The sequence below is a fragment of the Protopterus annectens genome, chromosome 7.part0 (assembly GCF_019279795.1).
Source record: "Protopterus annectens isolate FY-2018-M chromosome 7.part0, PAN1.0, whole genome shotgun sequence".
Lineage (NCBI taxonomy): Eukaryota > Metazoa > Chordata > Ceratodontiformes > Protopteridae > Protopterus > Protopterus annectens.
In genome coordinates, this window is record NC_056739.1 from 1,725,046,400 (window position 1) to 1,725,067,094 (window position 20,695).

At 40.6% G+C, this 20,695-nt stretch overlaps 1 protein-coding gene across 1 annotated transcript in view; it reads right to left on the minus strand.

Moving 5' to 3' along the window:
* Nucleotides 1-20,695, minus strand: part of APEH (acylaminoacyl-peptide hydrolase) — a 2,062,145-nt gene that overhangs the window by 341,039 nt on the left and 1,700,411 nt on the right. Inside the window, exon 20 of the mRNA XM_044078262.1 lies at nt 269-371. Coding sequence (XP_043934197.1) covers nt 269-371 — 103 coding nt within the window. The remainder of the gene's footprint in view (nt 1-268; nt 372-20,695) is intronic.

Here is a 20,695-nt window from a genome sequence, read left to right on the forward strand (position 1 = left end):
TACACAAATACAATGTCCCAACCTTCAAGTGGAAGTCCTGCTGATTTGACAAGCAAGAAAAGAGATGCATACCTCTGGCGACAGACAGATCACAGTTAAATTCAGTATTAACAAAACATCAATGTACAGAGGATTATATTTACACCTTAGAAATACTATATAGACACATGAAACAAGAAGAAGCTAACAACTACATCCTGCACGACAAATCTGCTACACAAACAGATATGGAATATATAAAAATAAAAAAAAAGAATGTCTTATGTACCTGAGAAGCATACACAATTGGAGATTTTTTCAGCATTTCACTCCAATCAGAGGAACTGAGGACACTGTCAGCTTTGTACTCGAATCCCGCTTCAACTACAGTCCTAGAAATGAAATTAAAGTTGAAGAATACTACTTGGAAGATAAGGGAACTAGGCAAAGCACTCTAAAGCATGAATGTATATATGTAGCTATAAAATTACATTTGCTGGACTATTCTGAAATCTAACACTTAGTACATTGTGCAAATACACTTGCAGTCATAAAATCCATCAAGTAGAGAATGGCATGTCTCAGGTTTCAAATGACAAAGTGGTACCCTACAAACCATATCGGACTTAATTTATTTCTAAGACCCAAAAAGAAAAATATAAGATGCTGAATCTGTTACCACTAACTCTGAGTTCTGGAGATTTGGTAAAACTGAAAAATTCTGTATGTAGCACCCCAAGTAGTATCAGCCCTTACACCCACAACCCATATGCTGTGCCACCAGTTGCTGTAATGGGGTTCAACAAGCCCAGTCATAAAGCACTTAAAACTGTCATTTTCAAAAATCATTCAAATGGAATTGCTTTCTGCAGAGGGTTTCACCCATGTACTACCTGCTTAACATAATCAACTCCAAGAATGCTGCACTTGGGTGAAAAAAAGAGACTCTCCTGTAGTGATACCCATTAGGATACATAGACATCTGTTTATCAGTACACATGTATAATGATGGATATACACACACTATATGTACTGTGCTTATGCCATGTTCTTTTCATGACCTGGCCATTTAATGTAGACTATTAAGGCTACAAGTTGTAACAAGCTTTACCTTTAGTCCTGGGTTTGACTTCCTTGGTCTCCTTAACCTAGCCTGCATGTGCAGTAGCTTACATAATGAAGTAGCTCACTGAAATTCATGTGAAATTGTTCCCAACAGTCACAGGCTCAGAGGTAAAAATGCCCATGGCTATCTCAGGATGTTAAAAGCTTATTTAGAGAAAGAAACTTAACCTTGAGAATTTGAAACAGCAGCCCCAAAGCACTCCACCAAAGTTTTCTAGAAAACATCATAGAATGACTGCTAACATTGCAAAATCAACATTAATTTGGAATAAAGAAACTGCTGTAATGTGTAATCCCTACACTGACAAGTGAGATAACTGATGAGGTTCACTGCTACGCCAAATTCCCCACTGTTCAGAAATAGAAAAGTGTCATGACTTCATAAGCAACTGCATACACTGATTCAACAACATAAGAATCATTGTCAAACAGCCACAAGGCGATAATACTCAAATTAATTCCCTAAACAAGTTCTATTAGACAATCTACTTCAAACAAGCCTGTCCAAAATAATTGTCAGCATGTTGTTAAAAATGGGGACATAAAATAAGTAAACAAAATTAGCCAGTAAAATCCAGTCTTCCTAAAGAAAGCTGCAACTTCTACTGATAAACCATTTAATACCTTCTCAATTTAAGCCAGATAAGTGGACTAGTACAAACATACCTCAAACGGCCACATGATATTTCTGCACTTAAAGTTTTGCCTCTTTCCACACAGCCACATTTCAGGCCTATAACAAAAGTATGTCCTACTACTATTTTTTTTAATTAATAACTGCAGTCTATTTAGTCACATATCAAATATAAAATGTACTATGTCCTACTACTATTTTTTTTAATTAATGACCGCAGTCTATTTAGTCACAGATCAAATATAAAATGTACAACAACAAAAAATGGTTTGTAAAACTAATGGCATTTTCACAGGCATGACTCATTCTTTCAAAACTGTTCATCATATCCTCAAGTTGGAAAAATGAGAAAAAGTTCAAGCCTGGTTCCACAATGTAGAAGGATGGAGCCCTTAAAGTGACCAAGCAACTGAAGTCTGAACAGAGGCCCCATTACTGGTGGAACTAGACAAGCAGGGAGTGGAATAAAGTGGTGCATCCCTCTCACCTCTCTTGGAGGACAGTGATTAGGGAGCGCCCAGTGAAGTGCGAATTCTCCAGTGAACACTGGAGAAAATACTTACCCTGTTTACAGGAAGGGGTATGGCTGCTTGCTGGTAATATCCTTTGCGTTAGTAAGGGACAATCAGTGTCAGACCACTACATGAGCTGGGTGTCTGTCAGGAAATACAGTGCTAAGTAATAAAAAAAAAAACCTCATACCACACCTGATGGCTATCTGAATGTAGGCTGATCGGCCAGCAGGAAGCTGATGATAGGCCAGATAGCGGGAATAAAAAAAAAAATGGGTTCAGGTACAATCACTTGGTTTCAAAATAACCTTTCTGGTAGGACTTATCAAATGTGTGTAGCTGATTATAACTCTGATGCAAGGAACTTCACTCATGAGGTACCCTGTGCTCTGTATTAGGTTCCATTCACTTCTCACATTTCTTAAATGATTTGAAATAGACCTCCTCAGGTTTTATTTTTGAATCCCTTTATACCCCACTCAACAGAGTGTTCTCTTCGCAGTGTACTTCCAAACACACATTGCCTCCCTGAAGACCGTGGCTACCTCTGCCCAAGTGTGCAATTCCTACTGAAGGACACTAATCAGCAGCAGGACCCTTTTAACCATGTGGGAGACCCCTACCAAACTCAAAGAAAATCTTGTATGTCCAGCTCTGTTTTTAAATCTGTAACTGCTCAACCCTAGTTTGTAGGCTTAGAAGCACGCCGCAAAGAAACCTGTCTTTTTTCCATGCTTCCCTTTCACTTCTCAGCTCACCTTGTGTCACTAGCTCCCCTATAGTATCTAGCTCGAGGTAACACCATTCCCAATTGCTTTTTTTATTTGCCTACCTTTCTGCTATTTTTTCTTAAGTACTCTACTTGCCTTCCTGACCACTTTCTCCCAACTCTTGTCTCTGTCAATTTTTATACCTCCCTTTTGACCATACCTTATTCCTTTGATTCATAGCCTCAACCTCACTTAAAATATATCTGTGCCTTCTTGACCCCTCTACAATACCTACAGTCTGCCCAATTGCTTTTCTGCTCTTCTTTTCAGATAGGTTTTGCTGGATTCTTAGGCTCTTTAGGGCTTCTGAGGTCCGGTGCACTACACGCAGTCCTCCCACCTTTCCTCACACATAACTACATCCCCTTTTCCTGTCTATACCTTTAAGTGGTTACAACAGAGTTTAATCAACCCCCTCCACTTGGCATCATTTTTTAATCCCTTTACACCCCACTCAACAGAGCGTTCTCTTCGTAGCGTGCTTCCATAGTAAGTTATCTGTTTGCTACCTGTTTGTATTACAAAAAAAAAAAAAAAAAAAGTGCATTAGTGGCTTTTATACTGTCTGCATTGTACTGGCATTATGGAATTATCAACTGCACAGCCTATCCTGAATATTAGCTTTTTTGCTGCCTACATGTTGTAACATGCAGAGCCTGTTGACTTGTTGGGAACACTGTTTAAACTCGTATATTCGTTTGCCTCCAGAGAACATAATAGAACTGTGCCCAGGTGCTTTATGTTTTGTGTTTCCGAACTTTTTATATGCATGCACAAATGGCCACAGCCGTTCTTACTTAGTTTTCTGACCACCACATTGTTTTTTGGCTGTTTCCGAGGTCTTTAGCTCGTGTATACACTGGGAAGCATATAGCAACTGCATAAGGCATTTAAGCTCTATTGCTCTTGAAAAAACATAACTTTTAACTACCTGAACACATACTCACAAATTTTATGTGGAAGCTATGGTCTAATTGGTCCTATTGCAGTAGAGACTTATTTAATCTGGTTTTGTGACTATTTCTATGATGCCGAATCCTGACACAAGGTAGCAGACATATTACTTTTAAAAATAGCTACTATCCTATAAAAATACAGTATTTCTGCAATGGAGGGTGCTGATAACATTATAACACAAAGCTATTCTCACCTCTGACATATTCCAAAGATACCTCATATCGCTGGTGTATGCTACAGCTACTAAATACCCTAATTTCCAATAACGGAAATAAGGAGGGTGCTTACAGCAAAACGGGCAGCTCCATTTTTACCTCCATGATAATGTAGACAAGAATTACGTCCTGTTTTATGCTAAGGCCACCCAATATACTATCTTGTTATGCTAGCTTTCAGACATTACAGCCTACCGTTCCTAAGATATAAGACTGTTTGTTTTTAACTGTTTTGGCACTGTTAACAGTTTATTGTACTGACTGTATTTTGAATTGCAAAGAAAATGCATTTCCTACTTTACTAGTCAGCTGTAACTATTGTTAGCACAGCACAGAGTGCATTAATAACCTTATATTTCTACGATAGTAGCATTATTATGGACTTTTGTATGATAAATGCTGTCACTGCTTCTGGTTTTACATACAGCGTATATGTAAGATATACTCAGTAAACCTCTAAGCTAATTGCTGAGAAAATTTACTGTGCTCCACTCCTTAATACACCTTGCCTCCCTGAAGACTGTGGCCACCTCTGCCCAAGCGTGTAATTCCTAGTGAAGGACACTAATCAGCAGCAGGGCCCTTGTAGCAATGTGGGAGACCCCTACTAAACTCACAGAGAAAATCCTGTATATCCAGCTCTGTTTTTAAATCTGTAACTGCTCAATCCTAGGTTTAGGCTTAGAAGCACACCACAAAGAAACCTTTCTCCCCCCCATCATGCTCTTACCACTCTAGCTCTATACCTTGTACCACTTAGTTTAATGTGACCCTGTTTTATTTTCTGTACCTGCTCCCATCCCTATAACACTCCTGTACTGTCCCCCTTTATTACCTTCATCTACCTCTGTATTCAAGGCCACTATAATTGTAGGGAAGTCTTAGAGCAAACTTTTCTCCATTCTCTCTTTGCTTCTCAGCTCACCTTGTGACATTAGCTTCCCTATAGCATTTAGCCCTAGGTAACTCCATTCCCAATTGCTTTTTTATTTGCTTATGTTTCTGCTATTTTTTCTTAAGTACTCTATGTGTCTTCCTGACCTTCTCCCAACTCCTGTCTCTGTCAATGTTTATACCTCCCCTTTTGACCATACCTTATTCCTTTGCTTCATAACCTGAACCTCACTTAAAATATACCTGTGCCTTCTTGACCCCTCTACAATACCTACTGTCTGGCCAAGTGCTGTTCTGTTCTTCTTTTCACCTGTGTGGTGATAGGTTTTGCTGGATTCTTGGGCTCATTAGGGCTTCCGAGGTCTGGTGCAAAACACTACAGGATCACTTCGCTCCCCTACCCTACCCCCATTCCAACCCCCCCTTCCATTCTATTTATACATCCCTAACCCCTCCCCATTACTACCTCATCTAGCACCCTCTCATTATTACACAAGACACACCCCCATGCAAACTTCTCCTACATACTCACAGTGCTACTTCCCAAAACATGATACACCTCACTAATACACTGCAACACACACAACTCCTATTACGCATTCTCACTTGCACAGCATTCCCGTGCCTACTAAGCAATGCCACCACTTTATATACCCTCCTAAGGCCACCTCCACAGCCATCCAGCACTTACACCCTTCCACTAGCAGTCAACAATAGCTATTCTGAAATCTCTCCTTTAATTGTAACCCAAACCACCACTCTCAGCCAAACCAATTTCTCTATACCAAAAAAGTACAGTTGTGTACCTACCATAAATGTAGATGTTCGAGTGTATTCACTGTTGCAGTCATTACAATTGGGTTATCCTGCTGGCAGGCTACCCACAGTCGGCCTGAGTTCCAAAGTCTAGGTCCGGCGTCGGTTGCTGTCTCCTCCTCCCTGACGTCAGTGCGCCAGGGGTATAAAAGATGCAGCCGACGCCATTTTCTTCAGTTTTTCTTGTCCCAGATGTCAGGTGCCCCTAAAATGGTAGGCTCACTAATGCCAAAAAGCATGCATAACCAAAAAAACAACTTTTCCTTCATCTACAAACAAATACACCACATAGGTTGTATAGAATAGAGAAGTACAGATAAGTCCCAGCAAGGAAAAGCGGGATGGAGGGAGGGTAACCTGAACTGCAACAGTGAATACACTCGAACATCTACATTTATGGTAGGTACACAACTGTACAATGTTCATCGTGTTTCACTGTTGCAGTCATTACAACTGGGTTGAATCCCAAAGCTATGGTTGGGAGGCTGGTGCTAAATAGGATCAGGAGAGGCTATCAGGCCCTGCAGAACTGCAGTGGCAAAGCCTGCCCTGGATTTAGAATAGAGAGGTAAGTGATAGTGCTTTGTAAACGTATGCACTGAACTCCAATTTGCAGCCTCTAAGATGTCTTTGGTTGGTACTCCTTTGAGGAAGGCTGCTGAAGTGGCTGTTGCTCTGGTGGAATGTGGCCTAATGCCCTTAGGCACAGATTTGCCATGCTGTGAATAGCAAAAACGAATGCAGTGGCCTATCCACTTTGAAATAGTCTGTTTTGAGATGGGCTTTCCTTGTGATCCTGCAGCATATGCTACTAGAAGTTGTTCAGTCTTTCTGAAAGCTTTGGTTCTGTCCAAGTAGAAGCATAGCTGTCTGTGAATGTCCAAAGAATGCAGAAGTCTCTCACCCTTATTCCGTGGGTTTGAGTAAAAGGTAGGCAAGTGAATTGTTTGGTTAAGGGCCACATTGGTCACTACCTTAGGCATAAATGTAGGGTTTGTCCTCAGAGAAACCCTGTCAGGATGGAAAATGATAAAAGGTTCCACAGCCATGAGTGCCTGTAACTCTGAGACTCGTCTAGCGGAGGTTATTGCTAGGAGCAGAGCTGTTTTTCAGGATAAGAATTTTATATCAGCTGCAGAGGCTGGCTCAAAGGGAGGCATGGTAAGTTTTTCCAAGACATAGTTGAGGTCCCATGTAGGTATTGGTGCTCTCCTTGGGGGTCTTATGTTTTTGACCCCTCTGAGGTACTGCCTTAGTAATGGATGAGAAAAAATAGGTGGTTCTGTATTGTAATGAGCTGAAATGGCAGAAGCATGAATTTTAATTGATGAAAAGGAAAGGCCGTTATCCAGCATCTCAGTTAAGTATTGCAAAATCTGAGGAATATTTGGAACAAGCGTGACAGTACCTTGTGCCTGGTTCCAAGCACAGAATCTCTTCCATTTTTCTGCATAAGATTTTCTGGTGCTAGGCCTCCTGGCCACCAAAATAACATCCATAACTGCTTTAGAAAGAGGTGTATCTTGAATGGCTACATTATCCGCCATGCTGCCAGGTTTAGGGTTCTGAGTTGGCTGTGCAGTATCTGACTGTCTTGTTGTGTCAATAAGTGAGGAATTAGAGGTAGTGTCCAAGCTGGGCATTGAGACAAGCTGTTTAGGACTGGGTACCAGTGCTGGCAGGGCCAGTCTGGGGCAATCAGTATCAGTTTGGGCTTTTCTTGTCTGACCTTGAGCAGTACCTTGGAGAGGACAGGCAGAGGAGGAAAGGCATATACTGTTAGATTTTTCCAGCTAAAAGATAGCGCATCCACTTTCCATGCTTGCTTGTGATAAGTCCTTGTGCAGAATCTTTGTTGTTGGCAATTGTGAGGAAAGGCAAATAGGTCTATGTCCGGGCATCCCCAGATCCTTGTTATTATGCTGAAGACTTATGGATCCAATTTCCACTCGTGAAGATCCATTAGGTTTCGGCTTAGTTCGTCTGCCAGAGTATTTATCCTTCCTGGCAGGCATTGTGCTTGCAGAAGTACTTGGTAAGTCAATGCTGTGTCCCACAAGTTCATGGCTAATCTGCAGAGGGGGTAGGAATGTGTGCCCCCCTTGCTTATGTACCACATGACTGTGGTATTGTCCGTCTTTATCAGTAGTTGTCCTGGATGAAGTAGATCCTTGAAGGCTGTCAGGGCAATTTGAACTGCTAGCATCTTTTTGATTGATATGTAGATGCATTTGACTTGTGGACCATGTGCCCTGAATACATCTTCCTGCCATATGGGCCCCCCAGGCATAATCTGATGCATCTGTTGTCAATGTCTGCCTGGCTGTGGGTAAGGTGAATGGCTGTCCCGTGTTTTGGTGACAGGCTTTTGCCCACCATCGAAACTCCTATTGCAGACAGGGAATGAGGGTAATTATTGTTTCCAGGCTGTGGCAATGTTGAGTCCAAACACTTTTTAGATACCATTGAAGTTTCCTCATATGCAGTCTTGCATATGGAATTAGCAGAATGCAGGATGCCATGAAGCCCAAAGCCTGCAGAATTTTTCTTGCAGATAACTGGGTCTTTGTTGCCAACATTTTGAAATAAGTAGTCAGTTGTCTGTGTTTGTCTGGCGTGAGATAAGCCATCTGAGCAGTTGTATTTAAGCTTGCACCCAGGAATATTATCTCTTGAGAGGGTACAAGTTTTGATTTGTTTTCATTTACTGCGTACCCTAGGCAACTGCGGTGGTGGTGCTGTGGTAGCGTTGTCACCTCACAGACATTGCCCATTCGATTCTCAGTTAGAACGTCTTCTGTGTAGCGACATGCGTGAATGGGCGTTCCTTCGTTGAAGGTTGTGCGTTAGGCCTGGCAAGCCAGTACGTAAAAATCTACTGCCAATCATTAGCGGACCGGAGTTCCACTGTGGCGACCCCTAACTGGGAAAAGCCAAAAGACAGTTTGTTTACTGTGTACCCTAGGCCTGTTAGTAATGTTTTTACAAACGCCAGATGCTGTAGTAGAGTGTTCTTGTTCTCTGCTTGAATAATGTAGTCGTCCAAGTAAGGATATATTTGAATTCCTCTTTGTCTGCAAAAAAGCAATTACTGGTGCCAGGCATTTTGTGAAGACCCTGGGCGCAGTAGATAAGCCAAAGGACAGTACAGAGAATTGGTAATGCATTGAGCCAGCTATAAATCTGAGGTATCTTCTGCATGATTGTCTGATGGGGACATGCAGGTATGCCTGTTTTAGGTCTAGAGTCACAAGCTACACCTTCCTGCCCAGCATAGGCAGAAGCTGCTGCAGAGTTAACATTTTGAATTTTGGAATGTCCAGGAATGTGTTCACGATAGACAGGTCCAGTATTGGTCTCCAGGTTTTGTCCTTTCTGGGCACCAAGAATAGCCTTGAGTAAAATCCTTGTCCCTGCTGTCGCTGTGGTACTTGCTGAATGGCCCTCATGTCCATGAGGGATGAAACTTTTTGCCTCTGCCCATTGATTGCGTGGCAGGTCTGGCATACCATTTGGCCTTGGCAGGGTGTGAAAATGGAACATGTAGCCCTGGAATACGATATTTAAAACCCATTTGTCCTCAGTGATCATGTGCCAATTTTGTGCAAAAAGAGCTAGTTTTCCCCCCAAAGGAGCTGCCAGAAGATAAGTGCTTGGTGCTGGCAGGGGAAAGTAATTGAGACTATTTCCTGTATGGCTGTGATTTTTCTTCTCCGCTTTTGGAGGTTGAAGCACCCCATTGTTTAGGCCTGTATGAGCCTTGGGGCTGTGATCTGCCTCTGGGGCGTCTGTATCTGCCTGTTTGTGGCCTGACACTGGAAAGGACCAATTCTTTGCAGGCCAGTTCCTGCTAAATCTGGGAGGCTGTACCTGTAAGAAATCCTTGACTGTTTGCATAGATTTAGCTTTGTCCTCCATTTTCTTCAAAACCTCTTCTGCTTTAACACCAAACAAGGTATCATGTTGTAATAGAGCATCTAATAATTTTGCTTTAACATGATCGGGCAGGTTCTGTTCTTTTAAGCAATGCCTCCTAATGACAGAACCTGTAACAGCGGCCCTGCAAGAGGCCTCTAGAGTAGACGTGTCCAACCTGCGGCCCGCGGGCCACATGCGGCCCTCAACCTCTAACTGCAACATCGATGTACGCATGCCCCAAAACACTTTTTTTGTTTTGTGTTTTTCGCTCCCGTGACCTGTAATGCTCATGTCGGTGTGCACATGTGCCAAAGCACCCTTCTAGTTTTGTTTTTGAGCCAAAAAAGGGTCAGTGTGTTTACGCCATTATTTTGCGCCGAACAATCAGTGTGTGTGTGTGTGTGTGTGTGTGTGTGTGTGTGTGTGTGTGTGTTCTCACTGAAGAGGGACTCATTTATGGATTTGCCGCTGTTGCCTTTGAAAGGGACAGCAATTACCTGTGTTAATAGGTAAGTATGGAGTGAGTGAGTGCATGCATGAAAGCAGAATTGTGTGCGTGAAAGCAGAAGAAGAGTGTGTCTATATGTGTGAATGACAGAGAGAGACGCATGCACAAAGAGGCTAACAATGATCAGTCTACCTACTGAACACAAACAAGTTAGCTCATAAATATATCATACATTAAAAGTACACTTTCATTAAATTGTGGCTTTCCTGACAGGGAGAGTGTTGTATTGGACATGAACTCATACCTCTTAACTGTGGATTTTCAAAGAATGTCTGAATTTTTGCCTTATCTTCTAATTTCTGTCTTTTGCTTAGGAAATAAAAGTAGTCATCCAAGGTAATGCAGTTCCAGGGAGTAAGAATGAGACTGCAGCCTAGGGTTAATGGGTCAGTAGTGGACTGACTATGTGGGACTGTAACATATAAAGTTGTATTGTTTTTTCAGACAAACAAAAAAGCACCTAGTACTGTTTTTTCATTGGTGGGGTCTAAGCAGTGGTAGATTGGACAACAGTAAGCATAGCTTTGGCGGATCATCAATACTGGCAAATCAAGTGGGCACAATGTCATTTTTTAAATGTTGGGGATCTTAGTGTGTATGTGTGTGCTTATGTGTTGGGAGTGCTGCAACAGTAGATGATTATTAAAGACAGAGACTTATAGACTGTGGAGAATGTTTATTTGTTTCAAAACCTAATACTTGGGTACGCATGCCAGAAGTAGATTTTTTAAGACATAGCTTCTTGCCATTTACAGTGGATGGATATTTACATTTAATGGACAATGTATTAGCGTGGGCCTGTGCGGTTCTGAAGGATGCCAAGTCTACCACTGCCAATGTCTTGTAAAGTGACCTGGAAATGAATATTGGGTTGTTACTGAACAAATATAGTAAGTGGGCTTAGAAATGTAGATTAATTAAACAAAGTGTACTTTCAATTTACAGGCCATAATTTAATTTATTTCAGATAGTCCAGATACTGGTAGATTGTATAACATTAGATTTAATTAGGGAGAGCTGTCATTCTGGGGAAACAAGCAGCCCTAGTTTCAGTGAAAGCTCTGTGGTTGCTTGCAGGTAGGAAGTTGCTGGATGTTGATGCAATGTGTTTTATTTATTATTTTTAATGCATTTGTCATTTCAAAGCATGGTTTTCTTTGATGCAAAAGAAGGCAGGACTGAATGAACCATATAATGTTTAACTGACAATAATGGGATAGAAAGATTATACGTGATGTATAATGTTTGCAGCTACAGTTGTTTCAATGGTGTCTGTGATGCATAACTATTTTTGGGCCTGTGTCCCACTTTTATTTTTCGCTTTGTCCAGATTTCTTGCTCTAAGGTTGAGAGGTATGGTTCCATACTAAATCAGAAGTTGTATTTACCTTGGAAGACTTTTCGGCATAATTATGAAAAACAGAGCCTTTTTAATATCTCTGCTTATTTCCAATGTAAACTGCCATGTAACCTTGCATATAACCTTATTAAGCTACTTTACTTCTTTTGGAATTGACAGGTATGATTCATCTGTTCGGACATAAGCATAGAGTGCTAATGTGACTTTGATTTCTTGCAGCAGTCTGTGGTTTTACACAATCACAATAACTTTTCTGTGTTTCTGGGTGTGTAATCAATTTAACAGTTTAAAGATGTTTTCCAAAAATAAATAAATATATAATAAATAAATAATCCTCTCTACACTTTGAGCTATTGACAAAGTCTGGGAATTTGTTTTTTTCAAACGCGAAGGTCAGCATTACAGCTCAGTAAACTATCAGTCTATGAGTAACTTCTGCACAAATTAAAATGTCTGAATGTCAAATGGCTTTAGATTGGAGGGAAGTTTATTTTTATTTATTTTACATTTGTTTACCGGGCAAGTCTGACTGGACACAGGTCCATTTTCAGCGGAGGCCCGGGGAGAAAAGCTCCAAAAATAACACAAAACAATATAATACAATACATGAGAGAGAGAGAGAGAGAGACAGCAAATTATGGATGTAGTACTCATACAATATGGCAGCGATTACATCTTGTAACAGTGAGAATCACTGAAGTACAGAATAAACTTAACATTTTTTTACAGTTATAATTACAGCAAGGCAAATGTTTGTTTGTTTATCGTGGTGGTGGTGCTGCGGTAGCGTTGTCGCCTCACAGTAAGACGCTGTCCGGTTCGATTCTCAGCTAGAGCGCCTTCTGCGTGGAGACATGCGTGAATGGCCGTACCTTCGTTGAAGGTTGTGCATCAGAGCTGGTAATTCGGCAAGTAAAAATCAACTACCAATCATTAGCGGACCGGAGTTCTGCTGTGGCGACCCCTAACTGAGAAAAGCCGAAAGACACAAACAAGCAAGGCAAATATCAATGAGTTAAGTTTTTAGGAGAAAGCTGTTTGTACATAGCTGAAGCTCTGAAACAATCTTTTGGTATGGATTATCCTGGGGATTGACACAAGTTATATGTTTACACCAGTATGTAGCATTATAGTTTATGGTTTTCTTATTGATTTACTTTTTGCCGAGCAGTTGTTTGTTGATTTATTGATGGTCCTTTTGGTGGTGGGAAATTAGATGGATGAATCCATCTCTATTATGAATTTTTTTTTTCAGATATTTTGACTTCCAGACAGTTTCATTCAGTGAGTGGGTGTCATGTTATTACTGAGGTTGCCTATTTTACAAGTAGGGGCTTTTGTTTGTGTGTGTGTGTGTGTGTGTGTGTGTGTGTGTGTGTGTGTGTGTGTGTGTGTGTGTAAGAGGGAGAGAGAGATTTAATATGTATACTGAATATAATTTTGCAAATGGAATTCTTAGTTAAACATGCCCCTCTTCTTGGGCAACTAGACTTGAGTAACCAATATTAGATCTTAGCCATCCAGCTGGGAAAGGTTAGTATGTGGATTTTCCATCTGGTTTGATGAAGGCTATGCTGCTTACCCAAGGACTACATTTATGGCTATCCATCCAGCCATCGTGTTGCTGAACTACATTGTTTGATAATGAGAGAAGCTTTCTACAGAAGTTGAAGGTTTTTGTGTCAAGAACCTGTCCATAAAAAGTTGCTTGTTTATGTTGCAGTGAAAGCTGTGGTCTTTGTAGTGAGCATTTTAAGTATAACCAGTATTTCTGAGGTAGAGGAAGTCTCTTAAGGCAGGATCTTTCTTAGCCTGGAAAGCAAGCCAATGATGAAATTTATAGGGACCAGCGAGAGACAGAGGAAAGCAAGAAGCTTTTTAGTATGTTTGGATAACTAAGTAAACTTAGTCCTTTGAGCTTTTTTGTCAGAAATGATTGTAGTCTTTCTTTTGGCAGGGTGTTTTGCTGAGGCATATGCCAAAAGGGGCACTGCACTCAATAATGGCTCTTGTAAAGGAAGAATACAGGGATATTATGACCTCCTTGTCCCTGGATGAGATACCCTTACTAATGAAGTGGGCCATGTAAAAAGCTTTCCTTACAACGGAGACAACGTGGTGGTCAAAAGTCAGGTTTCTATCAACCTGGGTGCCCAAGTACCATACGACTTATTGCGTGCTTACAACATTGTTATTAATGTGATCATTTGTGGGGACATCACTCTCCTCAAAGGGGATGATGATGCATTTTTTGGCATTTAGCTTGAGGCCATATTTCTGCCACCAGTTATTTTTTTGGGTTAGACCCTCTTGTAGCTTATTCAGAATTGTTTTATTAAGTCAGTAATGTGAATTCTTTACTTTATTGCAAATTTGTTGGGTTATTTTTGTGGATTACAGTATTGTAGGACTGCTGATGTTGACATTTTACGTAGCTGGACTGCTGGAATGGTTTTCCCAGTGAGAAATGCTAGTGCTATAGTGAATATCTGTTTATTTGTAAAAAAAACACACATATATATATATATATATATATATATAGATAGATAGATATATACAGATATATTAACTAAGATGTTAGAGTTAACTGTTAGATTAGAGAATTAGAATTAGAATGAGAATTAGAATTTTAAGGCAAATATTAGGCATTTATTACATTTATTCATTGTTCAAATGCACCTACAGTACAGCCAGGAGGTCGACTGTGGTCTTCCAGAGCAACGAAAGAGTTAACTATATGATATATTTTATATGCGGCTCCAAGACCATTTCTGTTCACTCAATGCAGCCCCAGCAAGCCAAAAGGTTGGACACCCCTGCTCTAGAGAATCAAAACCACATTGCAAAGTATGCTTTCCTACTTGTTCAGCTGCATGCAATAAATCCTGCATTTCTTTGTTTTCTGCACATTCTGAATTTGACAAAATTTTTTGTTTAAGCAGTGACATTAGATACTGCTGATATTTAAGCATATGAAATTGGCAATTTAAAGCTCTTACAGCCAAGGTAGCAGAAGTATAAATCTTTTCCCCCCATCTGTCTGGGGCCCTTGAATCCCTGTCAGAGGGTACAGGGTTTTTTGCAGTGGACGCCTTGACCCCTTTGAGACCCTGAGAGATAGTTTCTGGGTCTGCAGCAGGGTTTTTATAAAGAAATTTATGTGAATCAGGAACCCTGTAGTATCTGTCTGGTTTAACAGGAGCTGGTGGCAGAGAGTCAGGAGACAGTCCGGACTCTGAAAATACATCATCTACAATGTCTAAAACAGGAGGAATAGCAAGGGGCCTGTGCTGAGGTAATAAAAGGAAGTCTCTGAGCCTTTTCTTGGATTCGGATTAATCTTGGCTCTCCCAGTGGAAATGCTCCCTCATAGTATGCAGGGTTTCTCCAAAAGAATAATCCTCAGGAGGAGAGGCTGAAGGAATAGATTCTTCAGCATCAGAATCTTCATAGGGAGGAAGAGAATATTCCTGTTCAGAAGAGGAATCAGAGGAAATGGAAACTTGATCTGAAGATGCATATTCTATCTCTTGCCTAGGCCTCTTATCAGGAGGGTGATGGGAACCCCTGATCAAAATAATTATGTCTTCGGCCAGTTTAATGACTTATTTATTAGGCATGGAGGCCTGTCCAGGAGAATGCTGTACTTGTTTCTTTGTCTTTAGAGCTGCTTTAGTCTTTGCCCTTGAAGCTGAAGCTGGTTTTACATATAACTGTGTAGGCCTGAAAACACCGTCAGAAGCCAATGCCTGCTCAGCGGCTCCGGACACATCTGAGGGAATAGTTTCCGAATGTCCAATACCTTGAGTTTCCAGCGGCCTAGTCAGCTCCACATGGGAGTCGGAAGCGGCCTGTGGCTCTGAGGTAGCGGGCGTCAGGGGCTGTGAAAGCGCCTGAGAACCAGCGAACTGGCGATAGGCCTAGCGGAAGCCTCGTCGATTTTGGACCTCGAGTGCCTGTCCTTTTCTTTGCGCTTTTTATAAACTCCGATAGTCGGTTGCTCCGACGGCATTATATAGTTAAATCTTCTGCCAAAATAATGAAATGCAAAATCGTACCAACGCTTAATAGTGCGTTGGTTAAATCTAGCACAAAACTGACAACTAGCAACGTCGTGGTCAGGGCCTAGGCAAGGAATACAGTAAGAATGAAAATCCTTATGAGGTATTTGCTTCCCAAAAGAAATACAATTATTAACTTTTTCTGACATCGGTCTGGAGCAAGAAAAAAGTTTCCCCAACAGGGTACTTAGCTTTAATGAAGACTTCGGATCTGAAATTCGAATCTGAAAATCTCATTAGTTGGCCGACCGGCACTTGCGAATTGCTTTTGCTTCGGGCACCGCACGGCAAGAAAGACTGAAGAAAATGGCGTCGGCTGCATCTTTTATACCCCTGGTGCACTGACATCAGGGAGGAGGCGACAGCAACCAACGCCGGACCTAGACTTTGGAACTCAGGCTGACTGCAGGTAGCCTGCCAGCAGGATAACCCAACTGTAATGACTGCAACAGTGAAACACGATGAACATCAAACTTAAACTCCGCCTCTCACAATATCCCAGGCCCTTCTCAAAATATAATCATGCTAAAGCTGCAAGTCATCATCTCCTCGCACTTACTATATGTGGAGACATTCACCCAAACCCTGGTCCATACCACTACCGAGATCCTAACATAAACCCAAAGCACCACCATTTAGACTTTATAACAATAAATATTCGAAGCATCTGCAATAATGTCACCAAATTTCATGCCTGGCTATCCACCCACACCCCAGACATTATCGTAGTAACTGAAATATGGCTAAAGCCACATATTTCAGATACTGAAATACTCTCTCCAAGCTACAACATAATTCGATCCAATAGACACAACAAAAAGGGCTGCGATGTTGCACTATTATACCAAGATAACCTAAATGTCACTACCTACCCCAAACCAGCCCCTACCTTTCAAAATCTAGAATTTCTCCTAATAACTCTTCAATTAAACAACAAAAAAACCCTAACTATTGCAGTAGTCTGTATCCCCCCAGGCCAAAATATTCCCATCCTAGAAGAATTCTTAGCATGGACAAACCAAAACATATTAAATTAAACTATAATCGTAGGAGATACAAATATCAACTGGCAAAGTCTTACCTCCAACTCCCCAACAGCATAAACTTGCACAGCTTTACCAAGCTTAGTAATACTCCCACTCACTCCTATCTACACGTTCAGAATCTATCTTAGACTGGACATTAGTTGCTCACCCCCACTACTCCAATTCCGGAACCTTACCCAATATACTAAGTGATCACCTCCCAGCATATACCCACAGGACACATCCTGATATAGCCAAGACTCACGCCTACAAAACATCCAGAAACCTCACTCACTTTGACCAGAATAAATTCTCGAGCATTTTAAAAACCTTAAACTGGATTCCACTAAACACTCTTCCACTAGATGACGCAGTTAATTACTTTAATAATCTCTTCATAGATACACTTAACAGCCTAGCCCCCATATGTATCAAGCAAACAAAAGTAAATCACATCCCATAGCTAACAAAAATAAAACAACGTATCCTCCAAAGAGACAAAGCGTGGAAAACTTGGCATAAAGATGGAACACAACAAAATGAAACCAACTTCAAATAACTAAAATAGAGCCAAAAAACTAGTAATATATGATAAAAAAATATTTCTCCTCTAGGCTAACATCCCTACAAAATAATCCTAGGAAAATCTGGAAATCAGTCTCCAGCCTTCTTAACCCTGGCACTATTCAAAATCCATCTCCTGCACCAGATAAGACCCCTCAGCATATTGCCCACAACTTCAATACCCACTTCATTACCACCATTCAAAACTTAATCAAAGATTCCCCAACAAACCCAAACCCACATTCCCAAAATACAGATAACCCCAAACAAACTGGCAATTCACCTCTTCTTCCTGACAAAAATTCTAATACTCCCACAATTCACTAATTTCTATCCAACCTATACCCACATCCCTTATATGTAAGCTAACAAAAAGGCTAAACCCCTGCTCTCTTTCTGCAGATAACCTTCCCCAGAATACTTACAACTAGCAGCAAATGCAATTTTATACCAGTACGTATTCTTATAAACCCGCTCTCTCGCAGAAGGCTATGTTCCACATCTATGGAAAAAAATCTATCATCACTCCCCTACATAAAGGTGGAAACTCTCATGACCTCAAACTATCGCCCCATTTCTATACTTTCGCCATTATCCAAAATACTTGAGAAGTGTGTGTACACACAATTACTCAAATACCTTATTGACAATGATCTCCTGTCCCCCTCTCAACATGGCTTTTGCCCACAACACAGCACCATTACAGCATTGCTCTCCCTCACTGATACTGTCAACAAAGCCTTAGATACAGGTCACCCTACATCAGTAATCCCATTGGAATTATCTAAGGCTTTTGACACAGTTTCACATACTAAACGTCTGACCCAACTGACTAAACTTGGCTGTGGCCCTACATCCCTCAACTGGTTTACATCATATCTAAATAATAGACAACAATCTGTAAAGTGGCAAAATGCTCAATCTGATTACCTGTCAAACAACGTAGGAGTCCCACAGAGTTCCATTCTGGGAACTTTACTTTTCAACATCTTTATAAATGACCTCCACAAAGTCACACAACTAGGTAAAATTATCCAATATGCCAACGAATCGACTATAATCTCAACCTCAAACAATTTCTCCGACCTACTCTCACCTACTCAAAACACCTTTATACATAGGTAGGTACTAGGCTATTGGCTCTAGGGCCTATATAAGCCTAGCAAAACGGTACCCTGGCTTTTGCCACCCAAGAAAATTATTTTCCTGTGCCCCTATCAAGCAGAGCCACAGAAGTGACCCCCGAGGTGAATTTCCTATCCCCCATCCAGTCATCAAGATTTTTCTTGAAGAGTGCTAATGAGGAGCTTTGTTTGATATAGACAGGTAGTTTGTTCCAGAGTATGGGAAGTCTCTGGGACAGGAATCTATCCTTTCAGCATGTTCAGTTTATTGCGGTGACAACGTTTAGGTCCCCAGAGCATATAGCTTTCACGGATTGTGATTTCTTTAAGTGGAGCATGCCCAACAGCTCTGGGTTTGACATAGCTTTGTATGTATGTTAGGTTTAGGTCCCTAGAGCATGTAGACTTGTTATTGTAATTCATTACTTACGAGGTCGTGTATGCATCCACCATTTGTCTTCAGGAATATCATAAAGGGCCAAGCCATTAGAGCCTCTAGGTTAAATTCTATGGATAGTGGCTTTGTTGCAGAATTAGATGATCTGAGAGAAAGGTTAACACACAGAGGGTATAATATCGATGAAGTTAATTCATATATAGAGGAAGTTTATCAACTGCGTCCCACTGTGGCTACACCACATTTTGGACCTGTTGGTCCCATTGAAATTAAAAAAGAAAAAAGGGTTGAAAGCTATGTAAAGTTCTCAACCCTGTTTGTCTCTGACAACTCTGAAATTAAGGAAATTATCGCTAAACATTGAAATATTTTACAGGTAGACGAAGATACAAGGGAGATAGTTGGAGATACACCACATTTTCTATACAGGAATAAGAGCAATCTAAAAAGGATACTTTGCCATCATAAATTTGAGAAGAATCCTATGACTCATGGCTATACTAAACCATGTGGTCACTGTAACTTTTGCTCCTATATGGATACTAGTACTAGTTTTTTTCATCCAGATTTAGAGATTGCCTTTAACACCAGTGTTGATTCTGATTGTAAGACCACCAATGTTGTATATCTAGCGGTGTGCCAGTCTTGTTCATCGTTTTATGTGGGCAAGACAAATTGCCCACTTAGAGACAGGGTTAGAGAACATGTATACCATATTAGGAAAGGCTTAACCCATAATGCATTAGCTAAACATACAACTCTATGTGGAAATACCCATAAATTTTTCTTTAAGGTTTTGGAGATCATTACTCCGAAAAGGAGAGGTGGTGACATTAGAACATATACTGAAGAGTAAAGAAAGTGAATGGATTATTCTCTTAAAAGCTGATAGGGGATCAGGGCTTAATGAAAGAGCTTTTATTAAACCGAAACGGAGACAGCGTAGGAATGTTAGATAATTTATATATATGTATATATTTATGATTTTATATGTTTTTACACAGATTCTCATGCATTTTCATGTTCTTTAGCTTTTTATATATACATACATATTTTCTATGTTTTAAGTTTTTATTATATTTGTTACATTTCTCTTTAAGACTTGATTAATTGATTTAATTGATTTAACTATGTGTATATATACTTCAGTCTATGCCTATCTGATTTGTATTAGATCTGATGAAGCTTATATAGTGAAAGCGCTTATCTGTGGATATCTGCCTTTGAATAAATTCGTTTGAATTGATTTGGAGTATATTGGGAATTTATGTCAATTCTTGCTTCGATTATATCCCATCACGTCTTTATTCATTATATCTAAATAATAGACAACAATCTGTAAAGTGGCAAAATGCTCAATCTGATTACCTGTCAAACAACGTAGGAGTCCCACAGAGTTCCATTCTGGGAACTTTACTTTTCAACATCCTTATAATTGACCTCCACAAAGTCACACAACTAGGTATAATTATCCAATATGCCAACGAATCGACTATAATCTCAACCTCAAACAATTTCTCCGACCTACTCTCACCTACTCAAAACGCCTTTATACATAGGTAGGTACTAGGCTATTGGCCCTAAGGCCTATATAAGCCTAGCAAAATGGTACCCTGGCTTTTGCCACCAAATTATTTTCCTGTGCCCCTATCAAGCAGAGCCACAGAAGTGACCCCCGAGGTGAATTTCCTATCTCCCATCCAGTCATCAAGATTTTTCTTGAACAGTGCTAATGAGGAGCTTTGTTTGATATAGATAGGTAGCTTGTTCCAGAGTATGGGAAGTCTCTGGGACAGGAATCTATCCTTTCAGCATGTTCAGTTTATTGCGGTGACA